Source organism: Talpa europaea (assembly GCF_964194135.1).
Source record: "Talpa europaea genome assembly, chromosome: 7".
NCBI classification, from domain to species: Eukaryota; Metazoa; Chordata; class Mammalia; order Eulipotyphla; family Talpidae; genus Talpa; species Talpa europaea.
The window spans coordinates 75,448,492-75,471,162 of record NC_140074.1 but is presented as its reverse complement, the minus strand read 5'-3'; the positions used below and the strand labels follow the sequence as shown (position 1 = coordinate 75,471,162).

Here is a 22,671-nt window from a genome sequence, read left to right as displayed (position 1 = left end):
CGGCACTCTCCGACCCACAGAGAGGAGGGAAACAACAAACCAAAACGGCCAACAAGAAAAACGGACGCAGCAAGCGGGTCTGTGAGTGGAAAGGAACTATTTCAGCCACCACACCCCGTGAACGGGAGCTGTGGAGAACCCTGCAGGATCCGCCAGGGAGGTGAGCTCCAGGCGCCATTAAAGAGAGCCCCGCCTCCCAGGAGGAGACCAGCACCAGCACACAGCCCCGGCTGCCAGGTAAGCTTGCACGGAAAGTGGCGCGCGCTGGAAAACCAGACGCAGATCCGGATCGGATCGCAGCTGCCCAGGTCCCCGCACCTGCGACCTAGGCTTGCGGGGAGACCACGGAGGCCCTCCCTGAGTGAGCAGGAACAAGGCGCCCAGGCAGGGGAGCGGGATTCAAAAGGCGCCATTCCCGCGCCACTGATCTGGGCTACAGCCCGCGTCCTGGAACTGAGGGCTTTGGAACTGAGACCCGGGACACGAAATTAGGGGCGTGGGTTCCCCACGACAGTGGGGCACAAGGCAGACACAGCACCCCAAAGCCGTTGAGGTGTACCCTACCATCCCCGCTCTGCTCCCTGTCCCACGGGGTGGAAAATCAGCTCCCCAAGGGCTCTAGGAGAGATCTCTGGCGCCACCTAGCGACTTGAAGCCAGCAGAGGATCCTGAAGGAGCTCGTGGCCAGCTGGGGAGTTAGCCCACACCGGGCCCCTTCCGAACAAGTAGTCTGAGCCCACAGGGAGAGCGAGCACCCACAGCCGGGGCAGACCAGGCGCGCAGAAGAGTGTGCCTGAGACCAGACGCGCAGGGAGTGTGTCCCACATCACCATTTTAGAACAGGGACATTTCTTCAGTAAAGACTACCTGCAGAAGGCTTCCTCAGGAGCCAGAGGTGAGCGGGGGAAGTTCGCCCACGCCAGACCCCCTCTGGCCTGCAGTCCAAGCCCAGAGGGGAGCAGGAACCCACCGCCGGGGCAGACCAGGCGCACAGGGGAGTGTGTCCCCACATCGGCATTTTAGAACAGGGACCTTTCTCCAGTAAAGACTGCTTGAAACTGACAGATGACTCCTGGAGGAACCAGAGGGGAGCAGAGAAGCCCACCCAAGATGCCGGCCAGTCCCAACAACACAGTGTCCCAACGCATACGGCAAATTAGACAACAGACAGTAGGGAGGAGAAGAACCACACGCAACCTAGCAACTCTCCAGAGAAAAAGCACACCACAAAAAGAAAACCAGCCCCCAGATTGCAACGACAATAACTTGGAAGAATTTCTGAGCCTTCCAGAAAGAGAATTTAAAATTGCCGTGATTAAAAAACTGACAGAAGTCATAAAGGAAAACAATGATAAGGGAAAAATAATCAACAATCAGAAGAATGCAATTGAGTCCCTAGAGAGGGAAAACAATGGTCAGAAGAAAGAAATTGAGTCCCTAAAGAGGGAAGTAAAAGAAATGCAGGAGATCAAAGAATTAATGGAAGAACTAAAGAATTCTGGGAAAAGCAATGAAAGCAGAATAGATGAAATGGAAGAACGAATAAGTAATCTTGAAGACACAGAAATAAAAAACCAAAACAGAAAAGGAAAGAGAAGTACGAAGGAAAAAGAACGAAGAAAGACTTCGGGAACTATCTGACTCCATGAGGAAAGGAAATATAAGAGTTATAGGAATACCAGAAGGAGAGGAGAGAGATGTAGGAACAGAGAAAATATTCAAAGAGATAATTGAAGAGAACTTCCCAAATGTGAAGAAGGAGCTGAAAATTGATATACAAGAAGCAAGAAGAACACCAAACTTCCACGACGAAAGGAAAAATACAGCAAGACACATAATAGTAAAGCTCCCAAGAATCCAGGACAAGGAAAAAATAATGAAGCTGGCAAGAGGGAAGAAACAGATAACATTCAAAGGAAAACCAATCAGGCTGACATCAGACTTCTCCGAAGAAACACTACGGGCAAGGAGAGAGTGGAGGGACATAGTCAACAGACTCCAAGAAAACAGATGCCAACCAAGAATACTCTATCCCGCAAAGCTCTCCTTCCTCTTTGAAGAAAGAATATGGACCTTCCCAGGCAAACAGAAACTCCGGAATTTCATTGCAACTAAACCCCCACTCCAAAAAATACTACAAGGAGTCCTAAAGCCAGAACCTCAGAGGGACGAATAACAATGAAAGAAGGCTAAAAAAAAAAAAAGTTATTAAAAGAATAAATAAATAAAATCAAAGGAAAGACAAACACAATGGCAAATACAGATGTTAACATATCAATATTAACTCTAAATGTAAATGGACTAAACTCTTCAATAAAAAGACACAGAGTTGCAGCCTGGATTAAGAAACAAAACCCAACCTTTTGCTGTCTCCAGGAAACACATTTAGCTACAAAAGATAAAAATAGGCTCAAAGTTAAAGGATGGAAAACAATCCTACAAGCAAATGGACCAAAAAAGAAAGCAGGAACAGCTATACTTATATCAGATAAAACAGATTTCAAACTCAAAAAGATAAAAAGAGACCCCAATGGTCACTACATTATGATCAAGGGGACAATATTTCAAGAAGAAATAACACTCATTAACATATACTCACCAAACGAAGGAGCACCAAAATATATCAGACAACTGTTGTCCTCTCTGAAAACAGACATCAGAGAAAACACATACGTAGTGGGAGACTTCAACACACCACTATCAACAATGGATAGATCAACAAGACAAAAAATAAGTAAAGAAACCAAAGCTCTAAATAAGGACCTAGAGCAATTGGGCTTAACAGACATCTATAGAACACTAAACCCCAAAAAAACGGAGTACACATTTTTCTCAAGAGCACATGGATCATTCTCCAGGATCGATCACATACTGGGGCACAAGACAAACATCAACAGATACACCAAGATTGAAATCATATCAACCATCTTTTCTGACCATGAAGGCATCAAACTAGAAATAAACCATAAAAAGAAGGCAAGGAACTTTCCTACCTCATGGAGATTAAAAACCACACTACTGGAAGACCATTGGACTAATGAGGAGATCAAAGAAGAAATTAAAAAAATTTTTGAATTGAATGACAAAGAGGACACCAATATCCTAAATGTATGGGATGCAGCAAAAGCAGTAATAAGAGGAAAATATATAGCAATAGAAGCTCACATCAAGAAACAAGAAAGAACGCAAAGAAACAACCTAATCTCGAAGCTCAAAGATCTAGAAAAAGAACAACAAAAAAACCCCAAAACCAGTAGAAGAAAAGAAATAATAAAAACCAAAGCAGAAATAAATGAAATTGAAACTAAAAAAACAATCCAAAAGACCAACGAAACCAAGAGCTGGTTCTTTGAAAAAATCAATAAAATAGACAAACCCCTAGCCAGGCTCACAAAGGAAAAAAGGGAGAAAGCACAAATAAACAGGATCATAAATGAAAGAGGAGAAATCACAGCGGACACAGCAGAAATCAAAAGAATAATCAGTAACTACTATGAACAGTTATATGGAAACAAGTTTAACAATCTAGAGGAGATGGACAAATTCCTACAACTCTACAATCACCCAAAGCTAGATAAAGAAGAAATAGAACACCTAAACAGACCAATTACAAGCAGCAAAATTGAAATGGTAATCAAAAACCTCCCCAAAAACAAAAGCCCAGGACCTGATGGATTTACAAATGAATTCTACCAAACATTCAGAGACGAATTAGTGCCTATCCTTCACAAACTCTTCCAAAAAATTGAGAAGGAAGGGACAATACCAAACACGTTTTATGAAGCCAACATTACACTAATACCAAAACGGAACAAGAACAACACAAAAAAGGAAAACTACAGGCCAATCTCCCTAATGAACACTCATTCAAAAATCCTCAATAAAATTTTAGCTATCAGAATCCAGCAATGTATCCATAAGATAATTCACCACGACCAAGTAGGATTCATTCCAGGGACACAAGGATGGTTTAACATCCAAAAATCAATCAATGTTATCCAACACATCAACAAAAAGAAATATAAAAACCATATGATAATATCAATAGATGCTGAGAAAGCTTTCGACAAAGTGCAACACCCATTCATGATAAAAGCCCTTGAAATTCTGGGGATACAAGGAACATACCTCAACATCATAAAGGCCATCTATGACAAGCCAACAGCCAGTATCATTCTCAATGGTGAAAAGCTGAAAGCAATTCCATTAAGATCTGGAACAAGACAAGGATGTCCACTCTCACCACTGCTTTTCAATATAATACTGGAAGTCCTAGCCAGGGCAATAAGACAAGAGAAAGACATCCAAGGAATCCAAATAGGAAAAGAAGAAGTCAAACTATCACTATTTGCAGACGATATGATATTATACATAGAGAACCCCAAAAACTCCACAGAAAAGCTAATTCAACTCATCAATCAGTTCAGTAAAGTGGCAGGATACAAAATCAACACGCAAAAGTCAGTAGCCTTCCTATACACAAACAATAAATCTAAAGAAGAAGAAATCAAAAAAACCATCCCTTTTGTTATTGAAACAAAAAAAATCAAATATTTGGGAATAAACCTAACAAAAGAGGTAAAGGACCTATACAAAGAAAACTATAAAACACTGATAAAAGAAATAGAAGAAGACACAAAGAAATGGAGAGACATCCCCTGCTCATGGATTGGAAGAATAAACATTATTAAAATGGCCATCCTTCCAAAAGCAATATACAGATTCAATGCTATTCCAATCAAAATTTCAATGTCATTCTTCAAAGAAATAGAACAATTATTGATGAAATTCATATGGAATCACAAAAAACCCCGAATAGCCAAAGCTCTCCTGAAAAAAAAAAGAAGGGAATGGAGGCATCACACTCCCAGACTTCAAACTATACTACAAAGCCATAATCATCAAAACTGCATGGTATTGGAACAAGAACAGACATACAGACCAATGGAATCAAATAGAAAATCCAGAAATAAACCCACAGATTTATGGCCAACTAATCTTTGACAAAGGAGCAAAGACTATGCATTGCAGCAAAGAAAGTTTGTTCAATAAATGGTGCTGGCAAAACTGGGTTGCTACATGCAAAAGAATGAAGCTTGACCACTACCTCACACCATACACAAAAATCAACTCAAAATGGATTGAAGAACTAGACATAAGACCTGAAACCATAAAATATATAGAAGGAAATATAGGCGAAACACTACGTGATTTGCACATCAAAGACATCTTTACAGACACATCACCCAAAGCAGTGATAATGAAGGCAAAGATAAACAGCTGGGACTACATCAAATTTAAGAGCTTTTGCACAGCAAAAGAGACAATAACAAAAACAAAGAGAAACCCCACCAACTGGGAGAACATTTTTGCACCCAACACTAATGATAAAGGACTGATCACAAAAATCTGCAAAGAGCTGATGAGACTCAACAACAACAAAGAAAATAATCCAGTCAAAAAATGGGCAGAAGAGCTAAAAAGAAACTTCTCTGAAGAGGAAATGCAAATGGCCAACAGGCATATGAAAAAATGTTCAACATCACTTGTCATCAGGGAAATGCAAATCAAAACTACCATGAGATACCATCTTACACCAGTGAGAATGGCACATATTAAAAAAACCAGCAACAACAAATGTTGGCGAGGGTGTGGAGAAAAAGGAACTCTTCTGCACTGTTGGTGGGAGTGCAAACTGGTCCAACCACTGTGGAAAGCTGTGTGGAGATTTCTGGACCTACTAAACATAGAGCTTCCATATGATCCAGCAATTCCACTCCTAGGTATTTACCCAAAGGACACAGAAACATCAATTCCAAACAACACCTGCACCCCTATGTTTATAGCAGCACTGTTTACAATAGCTAAGCTTTGGAAACAACCGAAATGCCCAAAAATAGATGACTGGATCAAGAAGATGTGGTACATATATACCATGGAATATTACTCAGCATTCAAAAAAGATAAACACATGCAATTTGCAGCAACATGGATGGCGCTGGAAGGGATCATGCTCAGCGAAATAAGCCAGAAAGAAAAAGAAAAATACCGGATGGTCTCACTCATAGCAGGAATCTAGAAAACTTAAATAAGGGACCAGGAAAATGAATAACTATAAGAAAGTGAAAATCAAAATCAACAAAAAACTATGAACCAGAGACACTTTTAGGGGGGCGGGGGCGGGAGGGGAGGGATTGGGGTCAGAATGGGGGGGCTGCAATTGTATGGGGAATATAACAATAAAATTTATTAAAAAAAAATCTCACAAATCATTAGAAAAGTGCAAGTTATATAGCTATATATATGTGTGTGTGTGTATGTGTGTGTTACATCTTTGTTCATTTTTGTACAATGCATGCTTTCTATGCATACTCCTTTCAGGTGTATTCCCTGTAAAATTCCCACCACCAATTCACCCATGAACCATCACTGTAGACCCTTGTGTTCTTCTCTCCCTTGTTTTGATTCCTCTACCTCCCCCTCCCTTGTAGAATGTCTCTGATTTATAGTTTCCTGCTATTTTTTAATTTATTATTATTATTATTTTCCCTGATCCCTTATGGTTCCCCTATATTCTTCCTCTAAGTAAAAAATCCAATATTTTTCATTTTCCTTCTGGCTTACTTCACTGAGCATAGTCCCTCTAGCTCCATCCAAGTTTCTGCGAATGGCATTAATTTACCTTTTTTGATTGTTAAATAGTAGTCTACTATGTATATATACTAAAGTGCAAATTAATGCAATGGAATCATTTTTGTCCAGATGAGCAAGAATGTTGATAATTTCACTAGCAAGGATGAAAAAGTAAATTTGTAGTCTTTTAATATGCAACTATAGGAGGGCACATATAGTATGTGTAAGGACACTGTTTGTGCAGTGATTGTGCTAGTGAAAAAATAGAAACAACCCACATGTCGGTAGAGACATTGTTAAATTCCATAACATTTTTAAAAATAATACGCAACACGTTTTTTAAAAGGGGCAGTTGTATATTTTATGTCATGGCTCCATTTGTGTTTCACAAAACTGAAGACTAAATTTCTAGATTTATGAACATACATGAAAATGCCTGGAAAAAGATCTAATAGCATATATCCCGACATTCTCTGTCATCTTCTTGAGTTACTTATTATTCATTTAACATCTGTTTCTTGAGCCTGGGTTGTCTCTTATGTGCTAAGAAACATAGCAGTGAGCAAAATAGTAAACTGCGCCTGCTCTCATAGAGTTGACATCCTAGCAGGAAAAAACAGATCATGAACAACAAACAAGTAAATACATCATAGATTAGATGATGAGAAGTGCTCTGAAGAAAAGTAAAACAGGGTAAGAGTGATAGGAAGTACACAAGAGGGTGAGGACACTTGTGTTGTCGAAGAGAGTATTCTGCCATAATGGACAAGTCTTGTACATTTGTACTGTGAATAATGTAAGCCACTGATCTCATGTAGCTGTTGAACATTCCATATGTGGAGTGTGCAACTGAGAAGTGGAAATTTAAATTTTATTTCACTTAATTTAAATTACACCTGTGACTGATTTCTATCATACTGGTCAGTGACTTTATATGGGATAGTCAAGGAAGTCTTCATATAACTAACACTTATATGAAACAAAGGAGCTAACTAGCCATGTGTTCCAGACAGAGTGAGCAATAGGACCTCACCTGGCATATGAGGATACAGGTCTTGGAGGCCTGAAAGACTGGAGCAGAATAGGCAAGGCTAAGAGTACAAGGGGATGAAGCCAGAAGAAACAGAAGGGAGACCATCACCAAAAGCCCTTAGGTGGGTAGAATATGACCTGGCTAGTTCTCCGTGAGGTGTGAAGCCATTGCAAAGCTTTGAGTGATAAAGTGATCTGAATTTTTTAAGGGATTGCTGTAGCTGTTCTGATGATAAACAGTGGGAGTGTGGGCAGAAGCAAGGAGAATGTGAAGAGATAGCTATAGTATACCAGACTGGAGGTTACTAGTTAGAAAGTCAAGAATAATTCATCAGTAATTCAGCATTCATAGTGATGAAATTGTTGTGAGGTAATGGGATGAACTGACAATGTTTACTGCTGTACAAGACAGGGAGCTTGACAGAAAGGAAGGAATCAAGGATGGACTTAAAAGGTTTTGGCCTGAGCAAATGAGATCAGGAACACTGGGCAAAGATTAGATTTGGAGAAGATATTAGAGTTGTTTGAGGAATGATAAGTTGGAGGTGATGTTAAATTTAGTGATGTTAAAATGGGAACTGCTGCAATCAGGCTTCTTCCCAGAGAATTCATAAGATAAGAGAGTTCCAAGATGGTGGTTGGGGTAGTCCTCATTATATGAGGGTCAAAGCAACTGACCTGTGACCAATTTTTTCAATGTCAAGTTTTTATGTCTTTATTTAGATGTGGTTCTGAGATTTGGGTAATAATTTCTTATTTTATTTATTCCATAGAATGATTCCGGAGCAAGTAAGGTCCCTGTCACAAGTTTGTATCCCACTTATTACTCTGCCAGATTTTGAACCACTGGTGGAGGCACTCCTGACCTTCCATGGACATGAGCCTCAGGAAATACTCTGTCGTGAGTTCTTTGATGCTGTGACTGAAGCCCTATTGCTGTAAGTAATGCCCATTTACCCTGCCATCCATTTCTGAGACTACTTGCCCTGTGTTCGAGATGCCTTTTTCAAATATTTTGACCTCAAGTACCATTTTACACCTTAAAAATTAAGGATAACAATTAATGTTTTTAAAAAATTCTATTATATCAATATTTACTATATTTGAAATTAAAACAGATGATTTTAAAATATTTACTCATGTTAAAATAAAAATAAGTTGATCATATGTTAACACAAATAGCATAATTTTATGAAAAAAATGCTCTTTTCCTAGGAAAAAATAATTTTAACCAGAGTGACTTTTTTTTTTACAATTTTGCAAATGTCATTATGGTCTGATTTAAAAGGAGACAGCTTGTTTCTCATACAAGTTTCTGCATTCAGTCTGATACAATATGTTGTTTTATTTGAAATACATCAAGAAAATCCAATTTCACACATATGCATAGTTGAAAAAGACAGGAATATATTATATGCCATCTCAGATAATTGTGGGTATTTTCCTTGGATATTATAGTGAAGCAACCAAGTGCAGGGCAGGTAGGCAAGCAGGTAGACAGGGCAGGGGGGCGGGCTGGGGGCCTGGGAGGCTTCCTAGCCAATCTTCACAGTCTTTCTCTGTTCTCTCTCACATACTCTCTCTGGCATTCTCCTCCTGTCTTTCATACCACCTCAACTCCTTGGCACAGGTGTCCCCATTACACGTGCATGTGCCTCTGCTCTCTAGACTCAGGTGTCCATAATTACAGGTGCACACGCAAAAATACAGGTGCCGATCATAGATGTTAATAGTAAGAGGGTGTAAAAAGCCTGATTTTTAGCTCATTTACGCTACAGATAGCACACCAAAATTTGAAAATGGTGGCTTTTTAAAGGTTAATTGTGATGTGGAATCTAAAATTACATCAATAAGCCTTTCACAGTGTTACATTAAAACCCATTGGTCTTGCATTTTTAATGGATCATCTGCCCAAGTTGGACATAGTAACCTCACACATGATTAATTTGAAAATATTGATTTATTAAATATGCAGATCTTCTAAACTCCTTAATCTTTTGCTTGTCAGAAAAGACCTTTATGTCTCCATTATATCTGAAAAAGAATCTTATAGGATACAGTATTTTTGCCTGCCAGCTTTTATCTTTGAGTATTTTGAATATATCATTCCATTCTCACCTTGTCTGTAGAGTTTCTGCTGAGGTATCCAATGTAACCCTGATGGCATTGCACTTATAACTTACCTAATTTTTCTTCTAGCTGTCTCTAGTATTCTTTCTTTTTCTTGAACTCTTACTAGTTATGCTACTATGTATCTTTTTTTAAAATACTTATTTATTTATACAAGCACTGGATACTGTCAGAAGCTCAGGAGGGTGAGAGAATTCACCAGAACCAGAGCGGGGAACAGTACAGGCAGACTAATGAAATACACTGCTGAGGGGAACAGTGGGTGTGGCAGGAGAGGTCTGTCGTGCCATGTGGGACCCTCTCCAGTGGCCAGGGATCGAACTGGTACTGCAGAGGCTGCGGGCAGTTTCACAGCCCAGCACTCAACCGCTGCACCACCAGGGGAGGCCCTACTATGTATCTTAATGTAGGTCTTGTTGCATTTAGATAGCTAGGTGTTCTTTTAGCTTTGTGAACTGGTATATTCCTTCCCTGGGTGTGGAAAGTTTTGTGTATTATTTCCTTGAATAAGTTCTCTATCTCCTGCCCCGCACCCCCCCCTTCCCATTCTGTAATACCCATTTTTCTTATGTTGGCTTTCTGCTTTGTAGAGTTCCCTACAGCTGTTGAGTTAGGCACAAACCATCTTTGGGTACTCCTGAGAACTGGCACTGCACTGGATAAGGGAGTATGCAAGTTGATGTCCAGGATGGAGGTTTTACTTTTGGAGAACTGCTGGGTGGGTGTGCACAGTGAAGATTATTGACTTGAATCTGAGGTTCTCAATGTAGATAGCTGGCACTTGAATTGTTAGGGAGAAGCAGGTTGAGCACTTAGGTCTCAAAGAAGAGGCAGCTACTCAAAGACCAGGCTCAGATATTCAAAACAGGTCCAGCCTGGAACCTAGGGCTAAAACCAAAACACTTGAACAATCTAGACCTCTAGCACCTTTTAGTAAGAGGAACAAACACCCCAGGGTAAAGCTTTGGGCTGGAAAAGAAATAAGAACAACTCCCACCCTTTGACGCGCTATCAACTACAAACCATGTCTAGTCCTACATCTAGTGTTTAAAAATAGCCAATACTATAAGAACCTAAGGTTGGAGGTGCCAGTCTATGAGAGTTTCACTGTGGATTCCTACCATATACCTCAGGTCCCCACGGCACAGTAGGAAGTCCGTATGCCTGAGTTTACTGAGGTGATCCATTGGTGCCTCCCTGCCCTGGTCCTCTTTCATACCTACTACTCTTCACCAGGGCCAGTCCTCAGATAATATCAACAGGTACAAAGGCAACAGTCTGAAATCTATGGCTATTCCAACCCATAAAAAAGTAAAAGTGATGAAACAGAAGAACATACCACAAACACCAGAGTGAAAAAACCCAAAGAGAAGCCCAACCCAGCAGAACTGAAGAATGTGGCAGAAGAATTCAAGGTAACAGTTCTAACCACGCTTCTGGAACGCAAAAGATTTTTTTAAAAAAACAGAATATAAAACAACAGAATAAAGATAAAGAAAATATGAAATAGTCACAATTAGAAATAATGGAGCTAAGAAACGCTATAGCTGATTTTAAAACATTTGAGGGCCTCAACAGCAGACAGACACAACGGCGAAAAATAATGCGTTCAAAATACATGGTGGGAGAATACACAAAGAGAACAATATAGAGGAAAAAAGAAAAAAATGTTAAATTTGTATACGAGCCCTTTGGACATGTTAAAGGGAAATAATATTTGTATCATAGGAAGGCCCAAAAGGAGAAGAAAAACAGAAAGGCCTACAAGATTTATTTAAAGAAATAATTACTGAAAATGATCTCAATCTGGTCAATGAGCTTGTGATCCAGGAGACCCAAAGAGTTCCAAAGAAAATAATACCAGGCAGACAGAAACCAAGACACGTTATAATAAAGCTGTGAAAACCAATGACAAGAATAGAACATTAAAACATCAAGAGAAAAAATCGTAACCTGTAAGAAAAAAACAATTAGATTGTCAGTGAACTTTTCAATAGAAAAATTACAAGCAGGAAGGGACTAGAAGGAGAAATTTAAAGTACTGAAAGAAAAAGACTTCCAGTCCTTTACCCAGCAAGATAAAATTCAAGACAAAAGGAAGAATAAGGAGCTTTGCTAAAAAGCAAAAACTGAAAAATTTATCAACACCCACCTCTATGTGAAAGAAATTCTAAAGGTGTTATTATAAAGCGATAGAACAATGAATATTGATGCAACAAAAACCTAAATCACTTAAAGTGGAGGAGGAAAAAAGTAACATGGTGTCCCATCAAAACAAGTCACATCTACAAAACAAGACATCTACAATGTCACATATAGCCTGTCATATACTAACTTCAGTACAATACTCAAACAAAATTAGTAGAAGTAACACATAAGACAGCAGTAATGAAATTTAAACAAAACCTAAAAGGGAGCCCTTAAAAAATAAAAAAGATAAGACAAGCCCTAAAAGCCTACCCAAACAAAAACATAGCAAAAGGCAGTGAGAACTTAAGTCTCAATATCACATCAAGGCAATAATGTGTAATTCCCTTGAATTCCTTACACTTTGTTGTAATGGCATTTCATCTTTCCTTATGTAGAACAGTATTCCATTGTATGGATAGACCATATCTTAATCCTGTCCTCTATCATTGAGCACTTTTGTTTTTTCCATGTCCTAGAGTTTGTAAACAATGCTGCAGTAAACATTGTAGAATATGTAATTTTTGGAGTTGATGGCTTCATGTTCTTTGGATAGATGCCCAAAAATATGATTGCTGAATCATATGGTATTTCCATTTTTAGTTTTTTAAGGTAAAAACAGAACACTGAAAATATGATATTTATTCCATTGTACTGTCCTTATTTCTTTGTCAAAAATCAGTTGACTGTATTAATTTGGGTCTATTTCTGTGCACTCTATTTTATTTCCTTGACCTGTTTGTTGTGCCAGTTTACTGCATCTTTATAATCTTGCTGGAAGTTTGACTGATACTGCAATGAATCAGTAGATCAAGTTGGGAAAAAATGTTATCTTGATAATGTTGAGTCTTCTTATTCATGAATATCTATCCATTTATTATTTGATTTTGCTTATCAGAGTTTTGTGGTTTTCCTCATATTGCTGCTGTATATGTTTTGGTATATTTATATCTAAGTATTTCGTTAAGGAGGGGAAACCTAATGCAAATGGTTTTGTGTGTTTAATTTCAAATTCCACGTGTTCATTGCTGATATATAGGAAAGTGATTAGCTTTTGTATTTTAACCTTGTTTCCTAAAACTTTGATACATTCCCTTAATAGATCCAGGAGTTGTTTTCTGGTTTTTGTTTTGTCAGTTCTTACAGATTTTGCACATAGATGATCATGTCACCTGCAAGTCAAAACAGTTTTATTTCTTCCTTCCCTGTCTATATTGCATTTATTTCCTTTTGTGTTCTTTTTGCATCCACTAGAAATTGTAGTACTATGTTAAAAAACTGGAATAATGGGCATGTAACTGATCATAGTGGTCATGCTTCAGTTTCTCACCATTAAGAATGATATTAATCTAAGCTTTTTGTAAGTATTCTTTATCAATTTGAGGAAATTCCTTCTGTTTCTCATTTACTGAGAGATTTTGTAGTTGAATGGTTTTGAATGTTATCAAATGCTTTTTCTGCTGCTATTGATAACATCACTTGATTTTTCTTTTTTAACCTTTTGATATGATACATTACATTAATTTATTTCCAGTCATGCATACCAGGGACACATTTCATTTGATCATGGTGTCTAATTATTTTTGTACTTTGTCGTATTTGATGTTAATAGTTTGTTGTGGATTTTTTCCTCATGTCTATGAGAAATATTGGTCTCTAAGCCTTCTTTTTTTGTAATATCTTTGTGTACTCTGTGTATTAATGTAATTCTCATATCATGGAATGATTTTGGAAGTATTCCCAGTACTACTATTCTCCAACAGGAGAATTGGCATATTCTTTACATAGAGGATTGGCATATTCTTTACATATATTTAATGGAATTCACAAATGAACCTATCTGTGCTTGGTAATTTCTGTTTTGAAAGGTTGTTTATTGTGGGTCTCTCCTGGTGGCGCAGTAGTTGAGCGCTGGGCTGCAAAGCTGCCTGCAGCCTCTGCAGCACCAGTTCGATCCCCGGCCGCCGGCCAGCTCCAGTTGGATCCCCAGCTGCTGGCGAGGGTCCCACATGGCATGCAGACCTCTCCTGCCGTGCCCACTGCTCCCCTCAGCAGTGTATTTCGTCAGTCTGCCTGTTCTGTTCTCCGCTCTGGCTCTGGTGAATTCTCTCACCTTCCTGCACTTCTGACTGTACCCAGTGCTTGTATAAATAAATAAATAATTTTTTTTTAATTCTTGTTTATTGTTTATGAAATTTTTTAAAATAAATACAGGCCTGCTCAATCTGTTTCTTCTTGTATAAGTTTTGGCATATTGTGTCTTTCAAGAAATTGGCCCATCTGATGGAGGTTAATCAAATTTATTGGCAGAATTATTTAATATTTTTGATGCTACTATTTTAATTATTCCTTTATTATTCTTCCTATGCCCACACAATCTGTAGTGATGTCTCCTTTTTCATTTCTAACATTAATCATTTGTGTCCTTTCTTTTCTCTTAGCCTAGTTCTAGTCTTATTGATTTAACTGATCTTTTCCAAGAATGAGCTTTTGGTTCACAGATTTTCTCTGTTAATTTCTTGTTTTTAGTTTTATTGATTTCTGATCTAATTGTTATTATTTCTCTTCTACTCACTTTGAATTTAATGTGTGCATCTTTTTCTAGTTACCTGATATAGAATCTTATATGACTGATTTTAGATCTTTCTTCCCTATTAAATATGCATTCATTGCTATAAATCTCCCTGGAAGTACTGTTTTCATTGCATCCCACAACTTTTGATAAGTTGTGTTTTCATTTTCATTTAGCTCAAAATAATTTTAAATTCCACTTGCATCTTCTTTTTTGATCCCTGTGTTATTTTGTAATGTTTTGTTGAATCTCCATGTGTTTTGGGGTTTTCCAATTATCTTTCTTTTATTGATTTTTTATTTCACTGTGGTCTGAGAGAAGATTTCTATTAGATGATTTCTATTCTGTTAAATTTGTTTAAGCTGGATTTTATAGCTCATAATGTGGTCTATTTTAGTAAATATTCTATGTGAATATTCTATGTGAGTATGGAATGGTCTATAGATGGCATTTTTATCCAGTGATTGATGGTGCTCTTGAGTTAAACTGTCTTTACAAATTTTCTGCCTGCTGGATCTATATTTCTGATTGAAAGATGTTGAAGTATGATAGTGGATTTATCTGTTTCTCTTTGCATTTCTGTAAGTTTTCCTCACGTAATTTGACAGTCTGTTGTTAGGTGATCAAAAATTAAGGATTGTTGAGAAGGCTCCCTGCGGAGCCAGAGGTAAGCTGGGAAGTTTGCCCATGCCAGGCCCCTTCTGGCCAGCAGTCTGAGCCCAGAGGGGGAGCGGGCACCCACGGCCAGCGCAGACCGGGCACACAGGAGAGTGCCTCTCTGCATTGCCATTTTAGAGCAGTTACCTTTCTTCAATAAAGACTGCTTGAAATCGGCAGAAGGCTCCTAGCGGAGCCAGAGGTGAGCTGGAAAGTTCGCCCATGCCAGGCCCCTACTGACCAGCAATCCGAGCCCAGAGGGAGAGCAGGCACCCACGGCCAGCACAGACAGGGTGCGCAGGAGAGTGTCTCTCTGCATCGTCATTTTAGAACAGGGACCTTTCTTCAATAAAAACTGCTTGAAACCGGCAGAAGGCTCCTGGCGGAGCCAGAGGTGAGCTGGGAAGTTCGACCATGCCAAGCCCCTTCTGGCCAACAGTCCAAGCCCAGAGAGGGAGTGGGCACCCATGGCCGGTGCAGACTGGGCGTGCAGGAGCGTGCCCCTCTGCATCACCATTTTTGAACAGGGACCCTTCTTAATAAAGACTGCTTGAAACTGGCAGGAGGCTCCCCATGGAGCCAGAGGTAGAAGGATCCCTGCGCAGTCAGAGGTGAGCTGAAGCCCCCCCACAAGCCTGGTCCCACCTGGCAGGAAGTCAGAGCCCAGAGAGGGATCCAGCGATTTGGAACCCAGAGTGCAATCCAGCTGTCCCAACTCCAGGGAAGTCTGTGGGACTTCACGACACACCTTTGTAATTAAACACAGAAGGAGAAGATATTCTGTGACAGTGACCATCAACATATTCAAAGTACCACTGCCTCACTAGGCTTATGGCATAACAGTATTTCACTCGTTTGGACTGCCAGTTTCCGAAACCCCCAAAAGAGCACGCCAAAAAGATACGGGCCAGTACCAGTGGCACAGTGTCCCAATGCATATGGCAAATTAGAAGACAGGCAGCAGGGAGTAGAAAGACTACATGCAATGTAGCAACTCCTCAGGAAAAAGACACACCACAAAAAGAAAACCACCCACCAGCTTGCAACAGCTGAGCCTTCCAGAAAAAGAACTTCTGAGCCTTCCAGAAAAAGAATTTAAAATGGCCGTGATGAAAAAACTGACAGAAGTCATTAAGGAAAACAACGCTCAGAAGAATGAAATTGAGTCCCTAAAGAGGGAAATGAAGGAAATACAGGAGATCAAGGATTAACAGAAGAGCTAAAGAATGCCGGGAAAAGCAGTGAAAACAGAATAGAGGAAATGGAAGAACGAATAAGCACTCTTGAAGACACAGAAATAAAAAGAACCAAAATAGAAAAGGAAAGAGAAGTACGAAGGAAAAAGACTGATGAAGGCTTCGGGAACTATCTAACTCCATGAGGAAAGGAAACACAAGAGTTATAGGAATCCCAGAAGGAGAGGAGAGAGACCTAGGAACAGAGAAAATTTTCAAGGAAATAATTGAAGAGAACTTCCCAAACGTGAAGAAGGAGCTGAAAATAGACATACAAGAAGCAAGAAGAACACCAAACCTCCATGATAAAAGGAAAAATACAGCAAGACACATAATAGTAAAGCTCCCAAGAATCCAAGACAAGGAAAAAATAATGAAGCAGACAAAAGGGAAGAAACAGATAACATACAAAGGAAAACCAATCAGACTAACATCAGACTTCCCGAAGAAACACTACAGACTAGGGGAGAGTGGAGGGACATAGTCAACAGACTCCAAGACAACAAATGCCAACCAAGAATAATCTATCCTGCAAAGCTTTCCTTCCCCTATGAAGAAAGAATAAGGACCTTCCCAGACAAACAGAAACTCTGGAATTTCATTACGACTACTCCAAAAAATACTACAATGAGTCCTAAAGCCAGAACCTCAGAGGGACGAATAACAACGAAAGAAGGCCAAAAGAAAAAAAAGTTATTAAAAGAATAAATAAATAAAATCAAAGGAAAGACAAACACAATGGCAAATACTGATGCTAACATATCAATATTAACTCTAAATGTAAATGGACTAAACTCTTCAATAAAAAAGGCACAGAGTTGCAGACTGGATTAAGAAACAAAACCCAACCTTTTGCTGTCTCCAGGAAACACATTTAACTACAAAAGATGAAAATAGACTCAAAGGATGAAAAACATTCTTACAAGCAAATGGACCAAAAGAGAAAGCAGGAAAGCTATACTTAATAGCAGATAAAACAGATTTCAAACTCAAAAAGGTAATAAGAGACCCCAAGGGTCACTACATTATGATAAAGGGGACAATACTTCAAGAAGAAATAACACTCATTAACATATACTCACCAAATGAAGGAGCACCAAAATATATCAGACAACTATTGTCATCTCTGAAAACAGACATCAGAGAAAACACATATGTGGTAGGAGACTTCAACACACCACTATCAACAATGGATAGATCAATGAGACAAAAAATAAGTAAAGACACTAAGCTCTAAATAAGGATCTAGAGCATTTGGGATTAACAGACATCTATAGAACACTAAACCCAAAAAAATCTGAGTACACATTTTTGTCAAGTGCACACGGATCATTCTCCAGGATCAATCACATACTGGGACACAAGACAAACATCAACAGATACACCAAGATTGATATCATACCAACCATCGTTTCTGACCACGAAGGCATCAAACTAGAAATAAACCATAAAAAGTAGGCAAGGAACTTCCTGCCTCATGAAGATTGAAAACCACACAACTGGAAGACAACTGGACTAATGAGGAGATCAAAGAAGAAATTAAAAAATTCTTTGAATTGAATGACAAGGAGGACACCAATTTCCTAAATGTATGGGATGCAGCAAAAGCAGTAATAAGAGGAAAATATATAGCAATAGGGACTCACATCACGAAACAAGAAAGAACTCAAAGAAACAACCAATCTTGAAGCTCAAAGAACTAGAAAAAGAACAACAACAACAACAACAACAACAAAACACAAAACCAGTAGAGGAAAAATAATAAAAACTAAAACAGAAATAAATGAAATCAAAACTAAAAAAACAATCCAAAATATCAATGAAACCAAGAGCTGGTTCTTTGAAAAAATCAATAAAGTAGACAAACCCCTAGCCAGGCTCACAAAGGAAAAAAGGAAGAAAACACAAATACACAGGATCGCAAATGAAAGAGGAGAAATCACAAGGGACACAGCTGAAATTAAAAGAATAATCAGAAACTACTATGAACAGCTATATGGAAACAAGTTCAACAATCTAGAGGAGATGGACAAATTCCTACAACTCTACAATCACCCAAAGCTAGATAAAGAAGAAATAGAACACCTAAACAGACCAATTATAAGCAGCGAAATTGAAATGAAATCAAAAACCTCCCCAAAAACAAAAGCCCAGGACCTGATGGATTTACAAATGAATTCTACCAAACATTCAGAGACGAATTAGTGCCTATCCTTTACAAACTCTTCCAGAAAATTGAGAAGGAAGGGATAATACCAAACACGTTCTATGAAGCCAACATTACACTAATAGCAAAACCGAACAAGGACAACACACAAAAAAGAAAACTACAGGCCAGTCTCTCTAATGAACACTGATTCAAAAATCCTCAATAAAATTTTAGCTATGAGAATCCAACAATGTATCCATAAGATAATTCACCACGACCAAGTAGGATTCATTCCAGGGACAGAAAGATGGTTCAACATCCGAAAATCAATCAACGTTATCCAACACATCAACAAAAAGAAATATAAAAACCATATGATAATATCAATAGATGCTGAGAAAGCTGTTGACAAAGTGCAACACCCATTCATGGTAAAAGCCCTTGCAGTTCTTGGGATACAAGGAACATACCTCAACATCATAAAATCCATATACAACAAGCCAACAGCCAGTATCATTCTCAATGGTGAAAAGCTGAAAGCATTTCCATAAGCTCTGGAACAAGACAAGGATGTCCACTCTCACCACTGCTTTTCAATATAATACTGGAAGTCCTAGCCAGAGCAATAAGACAAGAGAAAGACACACAAGGAATCCAAATAGGAAAAGAAGAAGTCAAACTACCACTATTTGCAGATGATACATGATAATATATATAGAGAACCCCAAAACTCCACAGAAAAACTAATTCAACTCATCAATCAGTTCAGTAAAGTGGCAGGATACAAAATCAACACGCAAAAACAGTAGCCTTCCTATACACAATTAATCTGAAGAAGAAGAATTCAAAAAAACCATCCCTTTTATTATCGAAACAAAAAAAAAATGAAATACTTGGGAATAAATCTAACAAAAGAGGTGAAGGACCTATACAAAGAAAACTATAAAACATTGTTAAAAGAAATAGAAGAAGACACAAAGAAATGGAGCGACATCCCCTGCTCATGGATTGGAAGAATAAACATTATTAAAATGGCCATCCTACCAAAAGCAATATACAGATTCAATGCTATTCCAATCAAAATTTCAATGTCATTCTTCAAAGAAATAGAACAATTATTGATGAAATTCATATGGAATCACCAAAAACCCCAAATAGCCAAAGCTCTCCTGAAAAAAAAAGAAGGGAATGGAGGCATCACACTCCCAGACTTCAAACTATACTACAAAGCCATAATCATCAAAACTGCATGGTATTGGAACAAGAACAGACACACAGACCAATGGAATGGAATAGAAAATTCGGAAATAATCCCACAGATTTATGGCCAACTAATCTTTGACAAAGGAGCAAAGAATATTCATTGGAGCAAAGAAAGTTTGTTCAATAAATGGTGCTGGGAAAACTGGTGCTGGAAAACTGCTGCAAAAGAATGAAGTGCAACTACTACCTCACACCATGCACAAAAACCAACTCAAAATGGATTAAAGAACTAGACATAAGACCTGAAACCATAAATTACATAGAAGGAAATATAGACGAAACACTACTACATGACATGCACATCAAAGACATCTTTACAGACACATCACCCAAAGCAGTGATAGTGAAGGCAAAGATAAATAGCTGGGACTACATCAAATTAAAGAGCTTCTGCACAGCAAAAGAGACAATAACCAAAACAAAGAGAAACCCCACCAACTGGGAGAACGGTTTTGACACAACACTAATGAAAAAGGACTGATCACAAAAATCTACAAAAATCTGATGAGACTCAACAAAAACTAAGAAAATAATCCAGTCAAAACATGGGCAGAAGAGCTAAAAAGAAACTTCTCTGAAGAGGAAATGGAAATGGCCAACAGGCATATGAAAAAATGTTCAACATCACTTGTAATCAGGGAAATACAAATCAAAACTACCATGAGATATCATCTTACACCAGTGAGAATGGCATATATTAAAAAAACTAGCAACAATAAATGTTGGCGAGGATGTGGAGAAAAAGAACTCTCCTGCACTGTTGGTGGGAGTGCAAACTGGTCCAACCACTATGGAGAGCTGTGTGGAGATTTCTGGACCTAATAAACCTAGAGCTTCCATATGATCAAGCAATTCCACTCCTAGGTATTTACCCAAATGACACAGAAACAGTAATTCCAAAGAGCACCTGCACCCCTATGTTTATATCAGCACTGTTTACAATAGCTAAGCTTTGGAAACAATCCAAATGCCCAAAAAGCGATGACTGGATCAAGAAGATGTGGTACATAATTACTCAGCAATCAAAAAAGATAAACACATGCAGTTTGCAGCAACATGGATGACGCTAGAAGGGATCATGCTCAGCGAAATAAGTCAGAAAGAAAAGGAAAAATACCCTATGGTCTCACTCACAGCAGGAATTTAGAAAACCTAAGTAAGAGACCAGGAAAAAGACTAATCAATGCAAAGTAATAATCAAAATCAACAAGCAACTATAAACCAGAGACACACTATGGGGGGGGGGTTAGGGAGGGGCAGAGAGAGGAAGAACTAGAGTCAAAATAAGGGGGGGTGCAATTGTATGGGGAATATAACCAAAATGAAAATGCATACATTGTACAAAGATGAAAAAATGATGTAAGAATTATATAAAATAAAATATTTTTTTAAAAAATAAAATAAAAATTAAGGATTGTTAACACCACCCCTAACCCTGACTGACTTAAGTTGCTTCTTTAATCATGTACTCAATTTCTGTATGTAGTTTAGCCTATTTTCTTATTTGCTGTTCTGCTTCATTGGCCTATTGTATATTTCTGCACCAGTACCACTTTGTATAATCTTTCTAATATGCTTGATATAAAATACATCTTGATTCCCCTTCACTTCTCTTCTTTTCCAGTGTTTTTCTGGGGAAACTTACTTGTTTTAACTTTCAAATAAACTTTAAATCAGTTTGTCTAGGTTCAGGAAAGACACCTATTATCAATTAAGGGAAAGCTTATGTTAAATACAGAGATTAACTTAGGGAGAACTACAAATCTCTTTATGATGGTGAGATTTTCTAGCCCCCATTTAAGTCACTTGTGTTTGTTCAGGCTTTCTTTTGTGTTCATAAAAGAGTGTTCTATATATTTTTCACACATAGATTTTAGATATTTCTTATTCCTAAATTTTAATCCTATTTTTTGTTTTGTTTTTGTTTTGCATCTCTACTATGTGGACCTTCTCCCCATTTTCAAATAGGTTTTTATTATACAATTGCATTTGGAAAATGAACAGCCTCAAAACTCCTGTTTTTCTTTCAGTGAATTCAGAGAAAGTAATTACAGTATTTATTTGCTGTTGTTCACATATAGCTATTAGAGGTTGGAATATATATTTTAATTTCATTTACATGAAATTTTATAACCCAAGAGTTTGTTAAGGTGAAGATTTCATTTGACATTTAAAAATAGGTCAGAACATAATCCTCATGATTAAAAATATAAAGGTATTTTTCTATTTCTAAACCTCTGTCAAAATTAACTCAGTAAGTCTGAATGTCCTGAGTCTGCTCAGTTATTTTCAGTATTAATGTAAGGTGTTGAGTAATAATTAATTTATGTAACATGATAAATGTATTTAACATGCAGGTGCCTTTCAGATCATTTATCTGAGAAGACATTTCATCTTCTAATGACTTATCCCACCAACTTTCATCTTTTTATACTCTGGAACAGTTTTTTTAAATGTTTCAGTAAAATAATTATTACCTTTCACCTTGTCAGCTCTATTTCTGATTTGTTTAGTAACACACTTCATAGAAGAATATGGTCTTAGCAACCTATATTTCCAGTCTTATCTTTGCATCAAAAGTTGAATTAAAGGGAAACAGAAGGTACAAAGCTATTTTAGAAATTACTGTCAAGAAAGAGACCTACATAGAGACTAGCCACTCTTCCTTCACCACAGTGCTCAGACAGAAAGCTAAGGACCGTGGCTCCATGAGTTGATCCAAATTCCTTTGCTATTTACTTTACTTCTGATAGCATGTTCTCTTAGCAACTAATAAAATGTATTTGGTTTGGAAAACTATGCCTGTTAAACCT

General features: G+C 38.1%; 1 protein-coding gene across 1 annotated transcript in view; it reads left to right on the top strand.

The window, feature by feature from the left end:
- Window positions 1-22,671, top strand: part of FANCC (FA complementation group C) — a gene marked incomplete at both ends in the record, with an annotated part of 175,902 nt that overhangs the window by 106,537 nt on the left and 46,694 nt on the right. The window contains one exon of the mRNA XM_084238295.1: window positions 8,439-8,603. Coding sequence (XP_084094421.1) covers window positions 8,439-8,603 — 165 coding nt within the window. The remainder of the gene's footprint in view (window positions 1-8,438; window positions 8,604-22,671) is intronic.